The sequence below is a fragment of the Cupressus sempervirens genome, chromosome 3 (genome assembly GCF_028749045.1).
Source record: "Cupressus sempervirens isolate cs-2001-9-10 chromosome 3, ASM2874904v1, whole genome shotgun sequence".
NCBI lineage: Eukaryota > Viridiplantae > Streptophyta > Pinopsida > Cupressales > Cupressaceae > Cupressus > Cupressus sempervirens.
In genome coordinates this window covers 803,407,745-803,425,881 of record NC_143120.1, presented here as the reverse complement: position 1 = coordinate 803,425,881, position 18,137 = coordinate 803,407,745, and the positions used below count along the sequence as shown (strand labels likewise).

General features: G+C 34.4%; 1 protein-coding gene across 6 annotated transcripts in view; it reads left to right on the top strand.

The window, feature by feature from the left end:
- The window catches only part of HIT1 (Membrane trafficking VPS53 family protein), a 262,895-nt gene that overhangs the window by 31,545 nt on the left and 213,213 nt on the right, over positions 1-18,137 (top strand). For 3 of the 6 annotated variants that reach the window (XM_089821981.1, XM_089821985.1, XM_089821984.1), the window contains exons 2-3: positions 1,118-1,196; positions 16,951-17,043. In XM_089821981.1, coding sequence (XP_089678107.1) covers positions 16,992-17,043 — 52 coding nt within the window. In that variant the 5' untranslated portion in view covers positions 1,118-1,196; positions 16,951-16,991. Of the gene's footprint in view, positions 1-1,117; positions 1,293-16,950; positions 17,044-18,137 lie in introns of all 6 variants that reach the window. The other 3 variants (XM_089821986.1, XM_089821982.1, XM_089821983.1) reach the window with 1 other exon arrangement.

Here is an 18,137-nt window from a genome sequence, read left to right as displayed (position 1 = left end):
TTTTTCCCTGAAGCTCCATTCAGTTTATCTAGTGGGCTGTAAAACAACCCTGTTCACATACATGTTTTCTTGAACATGTTTATCATGGGCAATGTTTGTAGAATACCATTGTTATCATAAAGACAGTTTTTATTAGACCTGACACCACAAGGTCAAGACATATATACATTTGAGGATCTCTCTGCTCTTCAACTGCTCTAGTTTCAAATAGCTTAAATCTAAACAAAAGCTCGTTTTCTGCTGTATATTTTTTATGAATTGCAAATATCATAATGTATATATAAATACATTGAAGAATTTGGCAGCCACATTCATTATGTATTGTGGATTGTGACTTATTGGTGCAATATGCTCTAAAATTTATTCTGCTTCAGGAAGTTTGTCTTTCAAAAATATGTACCTCACAGAGATTTAAATACAGGCGTATGAAATTTTGAGAGGTTTTGGTCCTGATTTTAGTCCAATATCAATTGAAGCAACTCATTTTCATATTTAGTCAACTGCTCTTTGAAATATGTAAATGATATTGACAATCAATTCAGAGACCAAGTAATATACATCAGTCAACTTTTCCTCTGTTTTTACAGCTTCAGCGGACTGCCTAACAGTCAAGAAAAAGCACAAGAATAACTAATTTAATTTGCAATATGTGTCAAAAAGTTGTCGATTTTTTTTTTTTTTAAAGAGGGGTAAACGCTTTGACCTGGAGCTATGAACCAGTGAGGCCACAAACGGGGGACCTCATCCCCATGAGATTTGAACCTTGATGGCAAGGATAACAATGCAACAACTTAACCATCACAACATGCCACTATTGGCAAAAAAGAAGAAGATGTTGATATATAAATAATCATTTATAGACTTTCAATCGTGTACTTGACTGTATGTGTAGAATCTCAAGTCTGTATTCATTCTGCATTCTACCTCATTTTGTTAGCTGTGCTGTGATATGATTCAATGCTTTCTTTGTGTCTCTGCAATGTTTTCTAAGTCAACAATTTTAATTTGTTTTGCATTGGCGCAAGTTTCTGATGTGCATCTACAACTAGCTTCATCTTATAGATATTTGCATGTTGGGCAAGTCTACATTTAATTTTGTGGATCATATGTAATGCAGGATTATGGAATTGATTTTGAAGACTTGGGGCATCCTACTAAAGAATTTGAATGCCATTGTGGAAGTGCAAACTGCAGAGGTGTGAAGTGATTAAATCACCATAGAATCTTACAGCATTGACAACAAAGGGATGTATGGAAATTTTGTGTTGATACAGTGTCTCCAGGATCTCGTAGTTAGTATTACTAATCTTATGTTTCAGATGTACTTTGCGTTGCTCAACCAAAACATGTTTTCATGATTCGCTACAATTAGTAGGTTATAGACATTTTTTTTGTTTGCCCCATCTGGATATTGTGGGCAAACTGAGATAAATTATTACAGATTTCTTTGAAGTAGACTCTAAAGCCACCTCAGTTGAACATTTCTTTTCGCGGAGCTCTAAAATTTCAGTAACTCGTAAATCGATGTAGATAGCTCTGTATATTTTTCTGCATTTGTTGCTTAACCGCTTATTTTATTTTTCTTACGTGTTTTAAGTTGCAATTTTACACATTTCAAGTTGCAATTCATGAATGTTTGGACAATTCAATCTGCATACTCAAATCAGAATATCCTCTGCTTGTAGTTTTTGTTTGTACAATAGTATTGCTGACAAAATTATCCTCTCTGTTTGCATGTAAGAAATACATGTGACGCATTTGTGTTACCTGTCCAGTCATCTGTGTTTTGGGACTGATTGTTTGTAAAAAGACTTCTTTTTGCCTATGACTTACACTGAACTCTTAAGTCTTTTATGAATACCTTATTGAGTTTTGGTATTCTGATTGAATATGTTGGTCTGATACATGAATGATGAACTTATAATATTGCTTATAGTCATACAGTTTTTATTCTGACTTGGAGTTGTAATCTAACAGAAGATATGAATGCTATTGCTAATCTGAATTATTGGTTTCTGCACTACAGTGCCTTATCTGATTTAGCTGTATGAAATAACTTATATGCCAGATATAGTAATTGCTGAGATGAGCAGAACTAAGAATGATCCAAGAGATAAGTTCTTAGTACCAATTTGATCTTAGACGCTAACCAGAAAATTGATATTTTATTCACTGTCTCTGTAACTCTTAATGGTCGCATATCTTATGCTTTTAAGTGAAATGTTAAAGATTCTGTAGTGGCGACATATAAGAAATCCATCACCATCAATTTCTAATGATTATTGTTTTTTATTATTGCCACTGTTGTCCAATGTTGACCAATCTCGCAGGCTATTATATCCTTTGTCATATATTTAATCATGTGAATCACTGTCCAAGGGCCATTAGCCATGCTTGAACTTGAAGGTGGGTTGTGCTGCAGGGGCAGACCAGACAGATTTTGCTACAAGAACTGTCATGGTGAAATATGCTATAGGAACAAACAAAGACATAACAAAGATGATGCTATACGAAGTGCAGAAACTATGAAGGAAGTTGATGTCATGTTCTAGTGTGTTTTAAAATTTTGATGTTTGTAATAAAGTCTTACGATGTGGTTGCATAAATGGAATAGTGATTCTATAAGCTCTCCAATTATAGCCACTTTGGACAAAGTTAATTTTCACTTTTGGTGGAGTCAGTTTTCTTTCCAAGTGTGTGCATGTGTTTGAAATAATTAAACCAACTATGAAATTGATGGCTATAGGCAATCCCAAACAATTGGAAGAGGTGGAGGCAGATTCTGATTCCAGACTGATCCTTATGATTTGAAAAATGGTTCATTTTCCTATTTTGTGTTGACGTTTCATCTTCCAATCGTAGAGATGGAAAAGGATTAAAAAGGTGGATTATGTAACTGAGGGGGGGATCGGCACGAGAGGAAGGAATACAATTTTTTTTTGAGTTTTGTGTTTGATTTTCCATGTGTTTTTGAGTTGAATGTGTGATTTCTTGCTTTCTTTCCAGAATTTGAAAGTCTAAACTCTGAGAATATGTTGATAATCTAGTTGCTGCATAACATAACATTAGTTTGGTTTTTGAATCTAAACTAAGCTTGCGAATTTTGCAATTTGTTACAGAGAATTTGATTTTCTGAATCGTGAATGTAAGGACTTACTGTTTTGAGGGTCGCGACAGCATATGGGAGTCTTTTAGACTCTCTGCGATCTATTTCCCTAGAATTGTAGGGGTTTATGTATTTTATTTTCATGCTTTCATTTATGTTTAGTGTTTCAGTTGATTCATTTGTGTCCGCATGGGAGGAATTTCATGATCACAGTGAATATCTTCATGTATTCACCGATGTATTGAAATCACATAGTTGATATGTGATATTGGTAAATGTTGGTTCATTTAAGGGATTCACAGATGTTGTTCATGACCATGGATTTCGTGTTTGCTAGTCAATCTGTTATCGAGCTCTTAACCCACGCATGCAGAAAGGTGGTATAGATCCGAACATGGATTAATGTTAGTTTGATAAACAATTTGTATTCTGTTTGGTTCCCAGTTTTACATTCGAAGTTGATTAATGTTGTCCATGTATTTCAATTTCAATAAAGAAGAATCTGGTCAGTTTACATTAAGACTATGCAAGAAAGCTAATGTTGCTATAGGAGGTCGAAGGGATCCTGTTGCATGCCTGTCTATTAGTTGGTACTAGGAGAGTCAGATATACATCAATTTGAGTTAATTGGAATAATCGATCCTAAAGGTGCACGAACCCCTTGATGCAAAGTTAGTTGAGTGATTTATTTCCTCCTAAGTTTTCTAAGGTGAGGCTTTACATCATTTTTGGTATTAGAGGAAGAGTCCTCAGATTGTGTGAAGTTACATGTTGTATATACTTGATCAAGAGTCCTTAGTAGGGTCAAGCAAGACGGTGGCCAATGCAGAATTAGCTAAAAAGGTTGAGGAACAAGAGGAGCTCTATTAGAAAGAGAATAAAGAAGTGAAGGGGATGTTAGCAGAATTAGCAAATAAGTTGGAACAAATGAAAAATGTGGTTGAGAAGAAAGAAATGTAAGAAGGAGAAGAGGAGGAAAAAGTCCTAACTAATGAAGAGGATGGAATATCTGAACATGAGAAGCCATTAATTAAAGTTTTGAAGGCTTTGGGAGGAAAATCCACTGAGTTACCTATGTTTATGGGAAAGATGGATGCTGAATCAGTTTTGGAATGGATTGAAGCTTTAGAGAATTTCTTTGAATGTGAGAAGATTTTAGAATCGTAGCAAGTGAAGGTGGCTAAGTCTAAGATGAAGGGAGCAACCGTTACATGGTGGAATTTTCTACAAGAAGAAAGAGTAAAGGAAGACAAGAAGAAAATTTGTTCATGGGTGAAGATGGTGTCTATGGTGAAAGAGACTTATCTTCCTCAAGATTAGGAAGTACAGTTACACTAGAAGAGGCAGAATCTCAAACAAAGAGATATGGATATCTGCACTTATATAGAGGAATTCCAAAATTGAGTCTAAGATCAAAATTTGCAGAACCTGAGAGTGCCAAGGTAGCAAGATGCCTAAATGGTCTAAAAATGAACATACAAGAGGAGTTGCAACTATTAAATCCCAACACAGTAGCTAAATGTTACCAACTAGCTTTGAAAGTCGAAGAGAAGATTAAGAGAAGACAAGAGAATAGCAACAAAAGTAGAGGAAGACAATCATTCAGAGGAAGAGGCACATTTAGAGGAAGAAACCCAAATTTTCAGCCACAAACTGAGACACATAATGAAATAACCAGATTTGATAAATTTAGAGGAAGTTCAGAGGTACAAGACCAAATTTCAGAGGAAGATCACCACGGAGAATGAATGGAACAATAAGATGTTAGAATTGTAACCAAGAAGGTCACATAGCACACAAATGTCCAGCAAAGACAACCTCTAGTACTCATAGAGAAAGGAGAATACACCTTGCACAAGAGGCTGATTCAAAAAACAATTCAGAAACTTATGGTTATCCAGAGAGAGGAGAAGGCCTTATGATGAGAAGAACACTTTTGAAGATGCTTATAAAAGCAGAACCACCACAGAGAAAATCTATTTTCAGAACTACTTGCAAGTCTGGAGGAAACGTTTGCAAGGTATTGGTAGACTCTGATTCCATAGAAAATTTCGTAGCACTTGAAATGGTGGAGAAGTTAAAATTACCAAGAACACCTCATCTGTATCCTTATAAAGTGTCTTGGCTAAATAAAGGACAGCAAACAATAGTGGAAGAACAAGCTTGGGTTGAATTTCAGATTGGAGCATACAAGGACAGATTGTTGTTTGACATTGCCAATATGGATGCATGCCACTTACTTTTTGACAGGCCATGGCAATATGATCTCAAGGACATCATGATGGACTAAAGAACACATACACCATTACAAGGAATGGAAAGGTCATTCAATTAATACCTCTAACTGAATCAAGCCAAGAAGAAAGAAAAGCTATAGAAGCTAAGATCATGGTAATGGGTAAGAAATAATTCCTAAAGGAAGTTAAAAAGTGTCCACTTTTTGCATTGATCCCCGTACTCAAAGATAAATTATAGGAGAATGCTGAAGATCATATTGAGGAAGCAAATTCAGAAATGGAAAGTTTGAACTTGAAGGTGGAAGTGGTAGAAAAGAAGACACAAAAGGTAGTGGAAGAAGTTAAACCAATTCTGGACAAGTACAATGAAATCATAGCTGATGGTAAGCCAAGAAGTCTTCCACCTATGCAAGAAATCAGTCATTGCATTGATTTCATACCAAGTTCAACATTACCTAACAAGGTTGCATACAAGCTAACACCACAACAAAATGAAGAAATAACAAGGCAAATTGAAGTATTGCTTGAAGCTGGTTTGATTGGAAAGAGTCTAAGTCCATGTGCAACACCTGTAGTCCTAGCACCTAAGAAAGAGTTAACATGGAGGCTTTGCACAGATTCAAGAGCACTGAACAAAATCATCATAAGATACAGATTTCCAATGCCTAGGATAGAAGATTTACTTGATTGTTTGGGAAAAGCAAGATATTTTTTCAAAAATTGATTTAAAAAGAGGATACCATCAAATAAGAATTAGGCTAGGAGATGAATGGAAAACAACATTCAAAACAAATGAGGGATTATACGAGTGGAAGGTAATGCCATTTGGATTGTTTGACGCTTCGAGTACATTTATGAGACTCATGAATGAAGTTCTCAAAGATTTTGCAGGTAAGTTTGTGATAGTATATTTAGGTGATATTTTAGTTTTCAGCAACACAAAGGAGGAGCATTTGAAACATCTAGACTTGGTGTTAAGGTGGCTACAAGAAGAAAAGTTGATGATTAATTTGGAGAAATGCAGTTTCATGCAGGAAGAGCTGACGTACCTTGGATTTGTAATATCAAAAGGAACACTCAAGATGGATCAAGATAAGGTAAGTGCAATTCTTTCTTGGCCAATTCCAAAGACTATTGCAGCAGTTAGAAGCTTTCATGGTTTAGCCACTTTGTACAAAAAGTCTATTAGGAATTTCTGCTTGATTTGTGCACCAATCTGAATACTATAAAAGGAGGACAAAAATGTAAATTTGTTTGGACAACAAAAGTGAATGAACCCTTTGAACTTCTTAAGAAGAAAGTAGCTCAACAACCAGTCCTCACATTTTTGATTTTAGTAAAGTCTTTCAAATAGAATGTGATGAAAGTAACATAGCAATAGGAGGTGTACTTAGTGAAGAGGGTAGAACTATAGCCTTCTTTAGTGAGAAACTCAATGAAACTAAACAAAAATATTCTTCATATGATTTGAAAATGTATGCCCTTGTCCAATCCCTTAAGAAATGGAGACACTATTTGCTGCTTAAAGAATTCATTGTATGCATAGATAACTAGGCCCTTAGTTTCATAAACAGTCAAGAGAAGTTAAATCATAAACATATGAAATGGGTGGAGACATTACAAGCTTTTACTTTTTCTATAAAGCATAAAAATGGAGTTTCAAATAAGGTTGTTGATGCTTTAAGTAGAAGAGCTTTGACTATATCACAAATTCAGTTGGAAACTACAGGAGTTTCGAATTTGAAAGATATTTATGATAATGATGCTGATTTCAAAGAGATTTATCAAGCATGTACTGACTTGGATGATAGGTACAATCATGAGTATGCAAATTTTCTGATTCAAGAAGGGTTACTATTGAAAAGCGGACAACTTTGCATATCAAAATGCTCAATGAGAGATAACATCATACAAGAGAAACATGGTGGAGCATTATCCAATCACTTTGGACTAGATAAGACTTTAGAGTTGGTTCATAGGCATTACTTTGGCCAAAGTTATAGAAATATGTGAGAAAATTTGTAGAAGAATGCACCATTTGTCAGAAAAGCAAAGGGAAAAATACTAATGCTGGATTATATCAACCCCTACCCATTCCTTCAAGACCATGGGAAAGCATCAGCATGGATTTTGTTATGGGATTACCAAAAACAAAAAAAGGGTATGATAGTGTTTTTGTTGTGGTAGACAGGTTCAGTAAAATGACACATTTCCTACCATGCAAATCTAGTAAAGATGCTTCATACATAGCAGATCTCTTCTTCAAAGAGATAGTTCAAATTCATGGATTACTATTGAATATTGTATCAAATAGAGATGGCAGATTTGTAGGTCATTTTTGGAGGACCCTTTTGTTGGAAACTTGGCACAAATCTATCTTTCTCATCCACATATCATCCACGAACCGATGGCCAAACGGAAGTTGTTAATAGATCTTTTGAAAATTTGTTAAGATGCCTTACAAGAGAACATGGAGAAAAATGACTTACTCAAGCTAAATTCTCATACATTGACACAGTGAATAGAAGTACAGGAAAATCTCCATTTCAGATTGTGTATGGCATACGCCCAAGAAGAATTCTTGAGCTTAGGGAACTTCCAAACACTTTCCTTAGTAATTCACATGGTGAAGAATTTGCTGAAGCTATTAAGGAGGTCCAAGATCAAGTCAAGTTGCAGCTACAGAATTCAAATAAAAAATACAAAGAATTTGCTGATCAGAAAAGAAGAGAAGTACAGTTCAATGTTGGTGATTTAGTGTGGGCTTATTTGAAGAAAGAGAGACTACCTTAAACCAAACATCTAAATTATTGCCTAAGAAGGTTGGTCCTTGTCAAATCTTAGCAAAGTATGGACACAATGCATACAAGATTCTGTTACCTCTAGAAATTGGCATCTCACCCATATATAATGTTTGTGATCTCACACCATACAAAGGTTCAGAAACACAACCAGCACACGAGGATTCCGTAACAACAGATTTGCAGCAAATACCCAAACTAGCACCACCTCAACTGGAGAAGATACTCGATACAAAGATAAAGAAGACTCGAAGGAGACAATACACTTAGTATTTAGTCAAATGGAAGAACTGGCCTGCAACAGAAGCAAATCGGATGGATGAGATACAAATCAACAACCATTGTTCATCACTACAACACCTAATCTCAAGTGGACTTGAGATTCATTCCATGGGGGAGTATGCTGCAGGGGCAGACCAAACAGATTTTTCTACAAGAACTAACATGGTGAAATTTACTACAGGAACAAACAAAGACATAACAAAGATGATGCTATACGAAGTGCATAAACTATGAAGGAAGTTGATGTCATGTTCTAGTGTTTTAAAATTTTGATGTTTGTAATAAAGTCCTACGATGTGGTGGCATAAATGTAATAGTGATTCTATAAGCTCTCCAATTATAGCCACTTAGGACAAAGTTAATTTCTGTTTTTTGTGGAGTCAGTTTTCTTTCCAAGTGTGTGCATGTGTTTGAAATAATTAAACCAACTATGAAATCAATGGCTACAGGCAACTCCAAACAGCGGGAAGGATTGGCGGCAAATTCTGATTCCTGACCGATCCTTCATGATTTGAAAAATGGTTTTTGTTTTCTTGTTTTGTGTTGATGTTTCATCTTCCAATCGTAGAGATGGAAAAGGATTAAAAAGGCAGATCATGTAACCGAAGGGGGATTGGCACAAGAGAAAGGAATAATTTTTTTTTTTTGAGTTTTGTTTTTTTGATTTTCCATGTGTTTCCGAGTTGAATGTGTGATTTCTTGCTTTCTTTCTAGAATTTGAAAGCCTAAACTCTGAGAATAGGTTGATAATCTAGTTACCGCACAACATAACATTAGTCTGGTTTTTGAATCTAAACTAAGCTTGCAAAATTTGTAGTTTGTTACAGAGAATTCGATTTTCTGAATTGTGAATGTAAGTACTTGCTATTTTGAGGGTCGCGACAACATATGGGAGTCTTTTAGACTCTCTGCGATCTACTTCCTTGGGATCGTAGGGGTTTATGTATGTTATTTTCATGCTTTCATTTGTTTTTAGTGTTTGAGTTGATTCGGTCTGTGTCTGCACGGGAGGAATTTCATGATCACAATGAATATCTTCATGTATTCACCGATGTATTGAAATCACATAGTTGATATGTGATATTGGTAAATGTTGATCCATTTAAGGATTTCACATATGTTGTTCATGATCGTGGATTTCATGATCGTTGGTCAGTCTATTATTGGGCTCTAAACCCATGCATGCAGAAAGGTGGTATAGATCCGAACATGGATTAATATTGGTTTGATAGGCAATTTGTATTTTGTTTGGTTCCCAGTTTTACATTCGAAGTTGATTAATGTTGTCCATGTATTTCAATTTCAATAAAGAAGAATCTAGTCAGTTTACATTAAGACTATGTAGGAAAGCTAATGTTGCTACAAGAGTTCGAAGGGCTTTTGTCGCATGCCTGTCTATTAGTTGGTAGTAAGAGAGTCATATAGACATCAATCTGAGTTAAGTGGAATAATCGATCTTGAAAGTGCACGAACCCCTTGATGCAGACTTAGTTGAGTGATTTATTTCCTCCTAAGTTTTCCAAGGTGAGGCTCTGCATCGGGTTGTATACTTAAAGCTGGTTGACTGATGCTACGATGTAGTAGATGGCATCTTACCACCTTGGTGATTGGCTACCATAAGCTTGGGTGGGCAGGTGGAAAGGGAACTCCTCTTGAACTCATTGCAAGAGTATGTATACCTGAATTCTCTCCCTCGCTTTTCTCACCCACCTTACGTGCTATCGTGCTTGGGAAATCTGTATATGTAATTTCTAATAAACAAATTCTTCTTGCATACTCATTCTTATTTATATAAATCTGTATGCTCTATGGATATATATATATATATATATATATATATATATATATATATATATATATATATATATATATATATATATATATATATATCTATATATATATATAATGATAATGTTTGGTGGAGATGGATGTTCTTATTTTTTCTTTTTTATTGGCATATAGGCCATTCCAATTTCCACTGCTGACTAATCTCTTCTATGTAATCAGTCATTTTCTATTTAATTCTAATTCTTATTCCCATCGACCGATTCTTCCATATGCCCATTCCATTCTCCTATTCAAGGGTGCAAACAAACGATTTCCTATTGCCTTAGAAATGTCTCGATCTATCCATTGTCTGTGGGAAACTCTGGTTTTGTTGTTTCACTAATCCTGCTTAATGTTCATTCTTTGTTCTTCCTTATAGAAGTTATTTCCTGTTGTTCCTTCCTCATCGTGTCTTTGCTTAGTGCAGATTATTCCAACTGTCTTGTGGGATCATGGATTAATCAATATTCCAACCTTTTCAGGGTCTTTATCAAATGCCTCATTAGAGGCATATACATACATTAATTAATATCATCCAATCAGTATTATCTTTTGTCTCAGTCCGGTCAACTAGCCTACTCAATCTATCGACATTTTGTCTTACTGTCCTTCATTCACAACCTTTTGAAAAGGTTAATAAAGCCTCGTTTTGTTACAACACCCATCTTCTATGCTCTTTATGTAAGTCCTTAGCTCCATCCACCTTTCAAGGTTCATCAGAAATAATTCAGACTTCCATCAATATGGTCCTTTTGTCTTCACAAGTAAATAGTTCATTTAAAAGACCTAAAACAATTAGGATTCATATCCAAGCAACATCTCAACAACTATCTACTGTCATAACATTCACCATTCTATATTGTTCCTTCTAGAGTCTTAGGTCTCTTGTTCCCTTAAATCACACAAATTAAACTGCCTTAGTACTATTACTGTTCACAAGTGAAAACTGGTTTAACAATCAGTCTTTGATACTGTCAACTAGACATCACAATTCAAGGATTCTGCTAACCTATGTTCCACCTTTAGAATGTAAACCAACATCAACATTCTAAAGGCTTAACCACAAAACAATTACCCAAGCAAAAGACCCAACTGTTTACTGCTTGCTTAATGACTGTCACCAAATAATAGTTAACTGTATTTTTTGAATGTTCCTGATTTTTTTCCATTCCAACAAGAAGTTGTTAATTGTTTGTTATTATCCGCTTTGTAAAATTTGATCAATAGACTCATCCCTCTTAACAGTACATTCCAGAATCATTTCAAATGAAGAGATTTTCGTTATAACTGTGCCTGTCTAGTACTAATAATTTTAACTGTAATTCGACCACTAGGACCTAATCAAGACCTATGAGAGCTATTTTGACATTTATGACAATTCATTACAGTATTTGACACAACGACATAATATAGCTTCAAATGACATTACAACTTATTGACCCCTCTCGATCAACTTGGCATTGTTAGGTGCTCCTGCACCAATGCCTTCCTCCCATTTCTCTCTCTCTCTCTCTCTCTCTCTCTCTCATCAATATCTATTGTACCTTCCTATATCTTCTGTGAGTGTCCTTTCTAGCTGTGCTGCATATTCTCTTCCATAAATGGTCTGGTTGTAAGTATGGTTGCTGTAATAGATTATACTCTCCGTAGATGATAATTCCAATATTTTCTGCCCGTGTAGGCTCAGAAGGCTGCCAAGATAATTTATATTATATTTATCTACTGCGGCAATAATCATGATTCTCTGTAGTTGCTGAATAAATTAATATTTTATATTATGAATGTTCATTAATATTTTGGTTCAATAATAAACATATTAATATTAATTTATTATGTATTTGCTATCATGATATTTAACTGTTTATATTGATTAATATTATTAATTTATTTAATATTAATATTATTATATATTATTAAAATAATAAATATATATCATATTATGATATATTATAATATATCATATAGATTTATTATTATCAGTATGATTATAATATCATTTTATTAATTTATGTTTATTATTTATCTTTTTTTTTCTATTTATATTTATTATTTAACTATTTATTACCAATAAATCCTATTTCAGGAATGAGGACATTACAATTTGTTACTTGCGATTTGGCCTCTGTTCCAGATAACTTTTTGTACCTCTCAATATATATACTTCCAAATAAAAACTCACACTCGCCTCATCTTCTTTTTACCCCTCATACAAGACGGGTACTCCAGCTCAATAAGAGCTCTTGTTTCAATATTGCTCTATAACATTCACTTATTTTTTAAAATTGATTTCTCTTTTCTGTATAATGTTATCTCTAACCTAATTTATTAGATACTAGAACTTAATTAATTTATAAATGAATTCAAATTAATTTCACTCCATGTTCTAATTCTTTTAAGTGGCATCCTAAAATTACACACATTGTAACCTGAACTGGTATGTCCTCCTAATATTGAACACTTTTAGTTAGAAAATTTCACAATTTTAACCCTGTAGTGTTTTTAGATGATTCTGTTCATCTGCTCTGACACGTGGCTTAGTAAGTTTACTGTGCTGGTATCATACCTTGAGGTGGAGTCTATGGTTTGAATTCTGAATTTTGAAGCTTGAGATTGTGATGTTAAATCAAATTAGATTGCTGGATGTGTTGGGATGTAGTCTGAATGAGGTTTTATATTTGAAAGTCACTCTTGAACTCTAGTCTTTGCATCCCTAGACAGAATAGATGGAATTTGTTGCTGATGTATGAGATTATTTTCTTTTATGCCACAAATTCAAAAAATTTCTGTTATGTTCATGCAGGTATTGATATTGTGAATAGCTGCTTGATTTGAAGCTCTGAGTTGGGGTTTCTATCCCTATCTGCATCTGGAATAAATAAATGTCAAAGGGTTTGAGCTAAATTATTTATATCACTGGGTTCTCATTGTGGAAACCCAAGTTCAAATCACAAAGTTTGAAATCTAAATTGTGAATCACGGCATTCCATCATTGAGTTTTTTATTGATACCTATGACATTTTAGAGGAAAGAAGTGAAAGCTATATAAATGAACCTCATTACAAGATACAAATTTCCAAATAGACAGAGCCATTAGCAAAGCCATTGGTAGGAAACCTAAATGGCATTAGCACAAGCCCATCTCCAAGGATACCCCACAGATTCCATCAAGTAGCCAAGACTTTTCAAGATCAGTGTTGTTTAGAAATGAATTACATATAAACGGGGTGGTGAACATGCCAGAAAAGTTGAAGAAACCAATGAGTCTAGTAGAAGACCCTTCTGGAGCAATAATCCTTAGATTGGAGACATTGCCAAGATGAGAAGGAATCATCTGTATTGATCAATGAACAAGATGGATAAGCTAATATTTTTCTTTATGGATGATTACATCAATGGCGGTACCTCTGTGAATGGGGCTTCATTTAGGAGTGTCCCTTTAATTAGATTCCAAGATCTTTTGTGCTTGGGCTGAGGAATTTCTTGATCAATTGTAACTGCACTATGACTGCTTTTAATTTTACTCCCAACAACAAAAGTCACAGAAAATTATGGATAAATGCTTAGAAATTGTGAATTCATTTGATTAGGAGGTTTAAAGTGTTTGGGTGTTAGTTATGAGAAGAGAGGTATAGGTGGCAAAATCAGTTGAATGGTAGGCATGCAGGTGAATGAGAAAAAGATGAGCTCTTTTGTTTGTGATTGTTGTTGGTGCTTAGAGTTTTTAGTTTCGAAATCCCTAAAAGTAAGCCTTTTCTTCATCAAGAATGGTGTCAAAACTTAGGACAAGGCCTTCAAGCTTATGATCAAGTAGGGCAGATTTGGATGAATATGCAAAATTGGGTAAGGCCTTCTTTGACTTTGGGTTTACCTAGATGTATCCTAAATAAGGTTAAAGCCAATTCAGAATAGACAAATGGATAAACTAATATAGTAGTACTTGATGTACACTTGACTTCTGAAGTTGTCTTTAGGTCAAGGACTAACCTATTGCTATAACCTCTATTAAGTTGATAAGCACATCGTTCCATAACAATAGGATATGGCCCATGAGTATGCACAAGATGACTCTCTAGGATGATAATAGTTGAATGATTGCTGAGGATATTTTCTCTGGTTATAATAATGCATCATGAAGTGCATACAAAAAAGTTCCTACTCCTAATCTAGTGGTGAATAATGCTTTCAGTTTAGGTACTTGGTGGATCAAGTCCTCTTGGACCGATGCCCGATCCTGATCCATTGGGTTAGAGTTGCAACACACCAACAAAGATAACAAATTAAAATTAGAAAGAATACGAGCTATGCACATGCATACACCACAATATGATACTTTGTAATCCTTCCCTAGATTGAAAAAATACATATGCAATAAAGAAGTGACCATTACAAAGCTTGCAATGTCTTAGAATGTTGTGACATTTGTCAAATATCTTTTGCATTCATATCAGCACAAGTGGCAAGAGGAAAGCTAGAATTTCTTAGAAGATCCACAATTGGAGCCATTGAAGCTCCTTCACACATGTAGTCATGTAGAAATGCAAGTGACAAATCCTTCTTTTGGGAAAACAAATTGGCATATATAATACCTTGTTGGTTACCCTATGTCTCTAGGAATTGAGGATGAATTGTAGGTTGTGAATGCTGTGCATCAGGTGAGCATGGATTCCATAAAATAAAGTTGTCTTTGCAGCATTGATACCAAAAATATATGTGAAGAATTTTTTTTGGGAGTTGGGGAGACCAAAGTATTCATCTCACAAGGCATGCAAATAAAGATAGGTCCAAGCTTGTGAACTCGAAAAGGATAAGGAAGTGCGAAATGTCAAGTATTCTTTATAACCGATGCCAAAATGTACCATGTCAAAGGTATTGTTGCATCTCCAATTTCTAAGAAATTATTTAGGAAAATATTTGGAGTTGCAGATTAGGGATATCGAGGAATCAATGTGGTAAGGTGTGCAGGTAAAATGGTGATAAAAACTACAACCCTGAAAGATACATGAAAGGGATCAAGAATTGGGGTTTGGGGATAGGTGGTACTTAATGCCACAAGGGATGCAGATACAAATGATTGATACCATGACTCAGGAGGTAACTTAGTGGAATACATCAGGTGTGGGTGTTTGGGCAAAAGCATATACGTTAGAAAAAGTCCTATAATTTAATAGGGATAGGGAAAAGAGGGGGGGTTGAAGGAAAGGTATGTTAAGATGGGTAACTCCAAAAGTGTGAAATTTCAGTCTTTCGAATTTGAATAGAATATCTTCACAGAAAGGATTTTTGGGACATTTTCAATTTCCAACACATGATAGGCACATGGAAATGATGGAGAATAGCCTTAATGCAAACTTGAGCAAATGATTCTGACTCAAAGTTTTCTTGGAAATGGTTATAAATGGAGGGATAAATAAGGTCAAAGTGTATATGACTCTAGCAAAATTGAACATTGTTAGATGGTGTTCCAAAAAGTTGCATGCTAACCCATGATTGTAACAACATAAACTAAGAGATGGGTTTTAATATTTTAATCTCTAGCTAGGCGTTCAACTTTTAATTTTTAAGCAAATTCAGTCAGTTACAATAATGATCATATTGGTTTTTTTTCTTTAGGTCAATGTCCCAGTTGTGGTCCATTTTTCATTGTTTGTCATAGGTTTACATGATCTTTCATGGTGCGTGGAGATGCCTTTTTATAGATTGTGGAAGTAGACCATTAGTCCATTTTGCAAGTTCATTTGATTAGTGTTGTGTTTCAAAAATTTGGCTGTAAAACTATTGTATGCTTAATCAAGTTTTCTTTTGCAAAAAGTTGCCTTCAATAGATCTTGGGTTGAACCTCAATTTTAAATATTTATGTCATGTTTCCAAGTTATTACAGTTTGATGACAGTTTGCATGTAATACGGTGACAATGACCCTGCTAAGGAGTTTCCAAAAATAGTTTCACGGACAGTGAATATTATTATTTTTTGATTGGTAGGAGGCCAAAGCCAAGATTCATTATTATTATGTGTTGTGATTGATTATTATTATTTATTAAGCTCAAGTAGACTTGAACCCAAGACCTCCCAAATAAGAGGCTCACAATTAACCATTGTGTTGTAGGCTCTTGCCTTCACAGAGGGTGAATATAATAGCTTACTGTAAGTGTTATATTAAAAGAAAGCATAGGTCACTGGAACTATTAAGAAAAGTTCTTGTTTTCATCTGCTCTACTCTTGATGCAATCATCTTTTGCAGAAACAAAACTTCAATACAGCTCAGGTCAAAGGACTGTAATATTTATTTTGTCTAAGATAAATTTTTATAATTTGATGCATGTAGTTTACCTCAATCAAGCTGCAATGACTAGGGGAACAAATCAGCAAAATTAGTTTACGGTAGGATGATAAAATTACTCAATCAATTGTTCAATTTGAAACAAAATATGGTTTCAGTGTTCAGTGCTCTTTCTCTAGCAACTGTAACTCTTTTTGTAGATTCCAATTGAAGAAATGCTCATATATTTGGAATACAAATTTTGAACTATAATGAGGTTATCATTGGAACATGCCAACATTTTTTTCTTCCTTGGATTGTTGACATTTCGGACAAGCTACTGCACAGTGAATATTCATTGATTTCTTTTCCCTCTTTTTCTTTCAACTTTTTAAGAGTAAACAAGAACATTCAATATGATTTACTGCTGTGATTGATAGGTATCTAAATTGACATTGTGAGTGGAAGGACAATCACGCTAATGATGGATAAGTCTAATACTTTGGAGTATATAAATCAAATTTTTCCTACAGGTAATTTTTTGTCTTCTTTCAAGTATTTTCATGTGTAGCAATAATATATTTCTTTGTTCAAGTTTTAAAGATCATTAAATGCATAATATATTCATGTTACAAGTGCATACATGGAACCAGAAAATGAATTTTAAGTGAAAAGAAAAAATCTTAATTTAGCATAATTTTGATAATAGGACTCAGGATTGCCCTTAGTTCCAGATTATGTTTCTTAAAACATCAACCATTCCAGATTTAATCAATATGTTTTCTACAGTTTTAAAATTTTTTAAAGTATGATCCACTACAGTGTTGGAGATGTTGTCATTGATGTCAAGTAGGTAAGAAGATAATTGGAACTTGCTGTTGTTGATGCCTAAAGTGTTTGCAACATCAGAATAGTAATGATAGGTGCAAACATTCAACAGAGAACTCTTATAATATCTTGTAAGCACTAGGTCAGAAAATCAAGAAGTTGACTATGCATTGAGTATACTTGATAATCATCCATTGTAGAGGAGTTGAAGAAACAAACAAGATGGTCAACTTCTTACAAAGTCGATTCTACTAAGCATATGAAGAGTCAGCATGTATGAGTCAGCAGCAGCAATAATATTAAAGCATTGCTGATATAGATAACATGCCTTCATGCATGCAATGCTTTAATACTAAAGTACCGCGAATACAATCAGACTGCATGTATTTGATAAAAGTCAAACCAGATTATGTTTCTTAAAACATCAACCATTCCAGATTTAATCAATATGTTTTCTACAGTTTTAAAATTTTTTAAAGTATGATCCACTACAGTGTTGGAGATGTTGTCATTGATGTCAAGTAGGTAAGAAGATAATTGGAACTTGCTGTTGTTGATGCCTAAAGTGTTTGCAACATCAGAATAGTAATGATAGGTGCAAACATTCAACAGAGAACTCTTATAATATCTTGTAAGCACTAGGTCAGAAAATCAAGAAGTTGACTATGCATTGAGTATACTTGATAATCATCCATTGTAGAGGAGTTGAAGAAACAAACAAGATGGTCAACTTCTTACAAAGTCGATTCTACCAAGCATATGAAGAGTCAGCATGTATGAGTCAGCAGCAGCAATAATA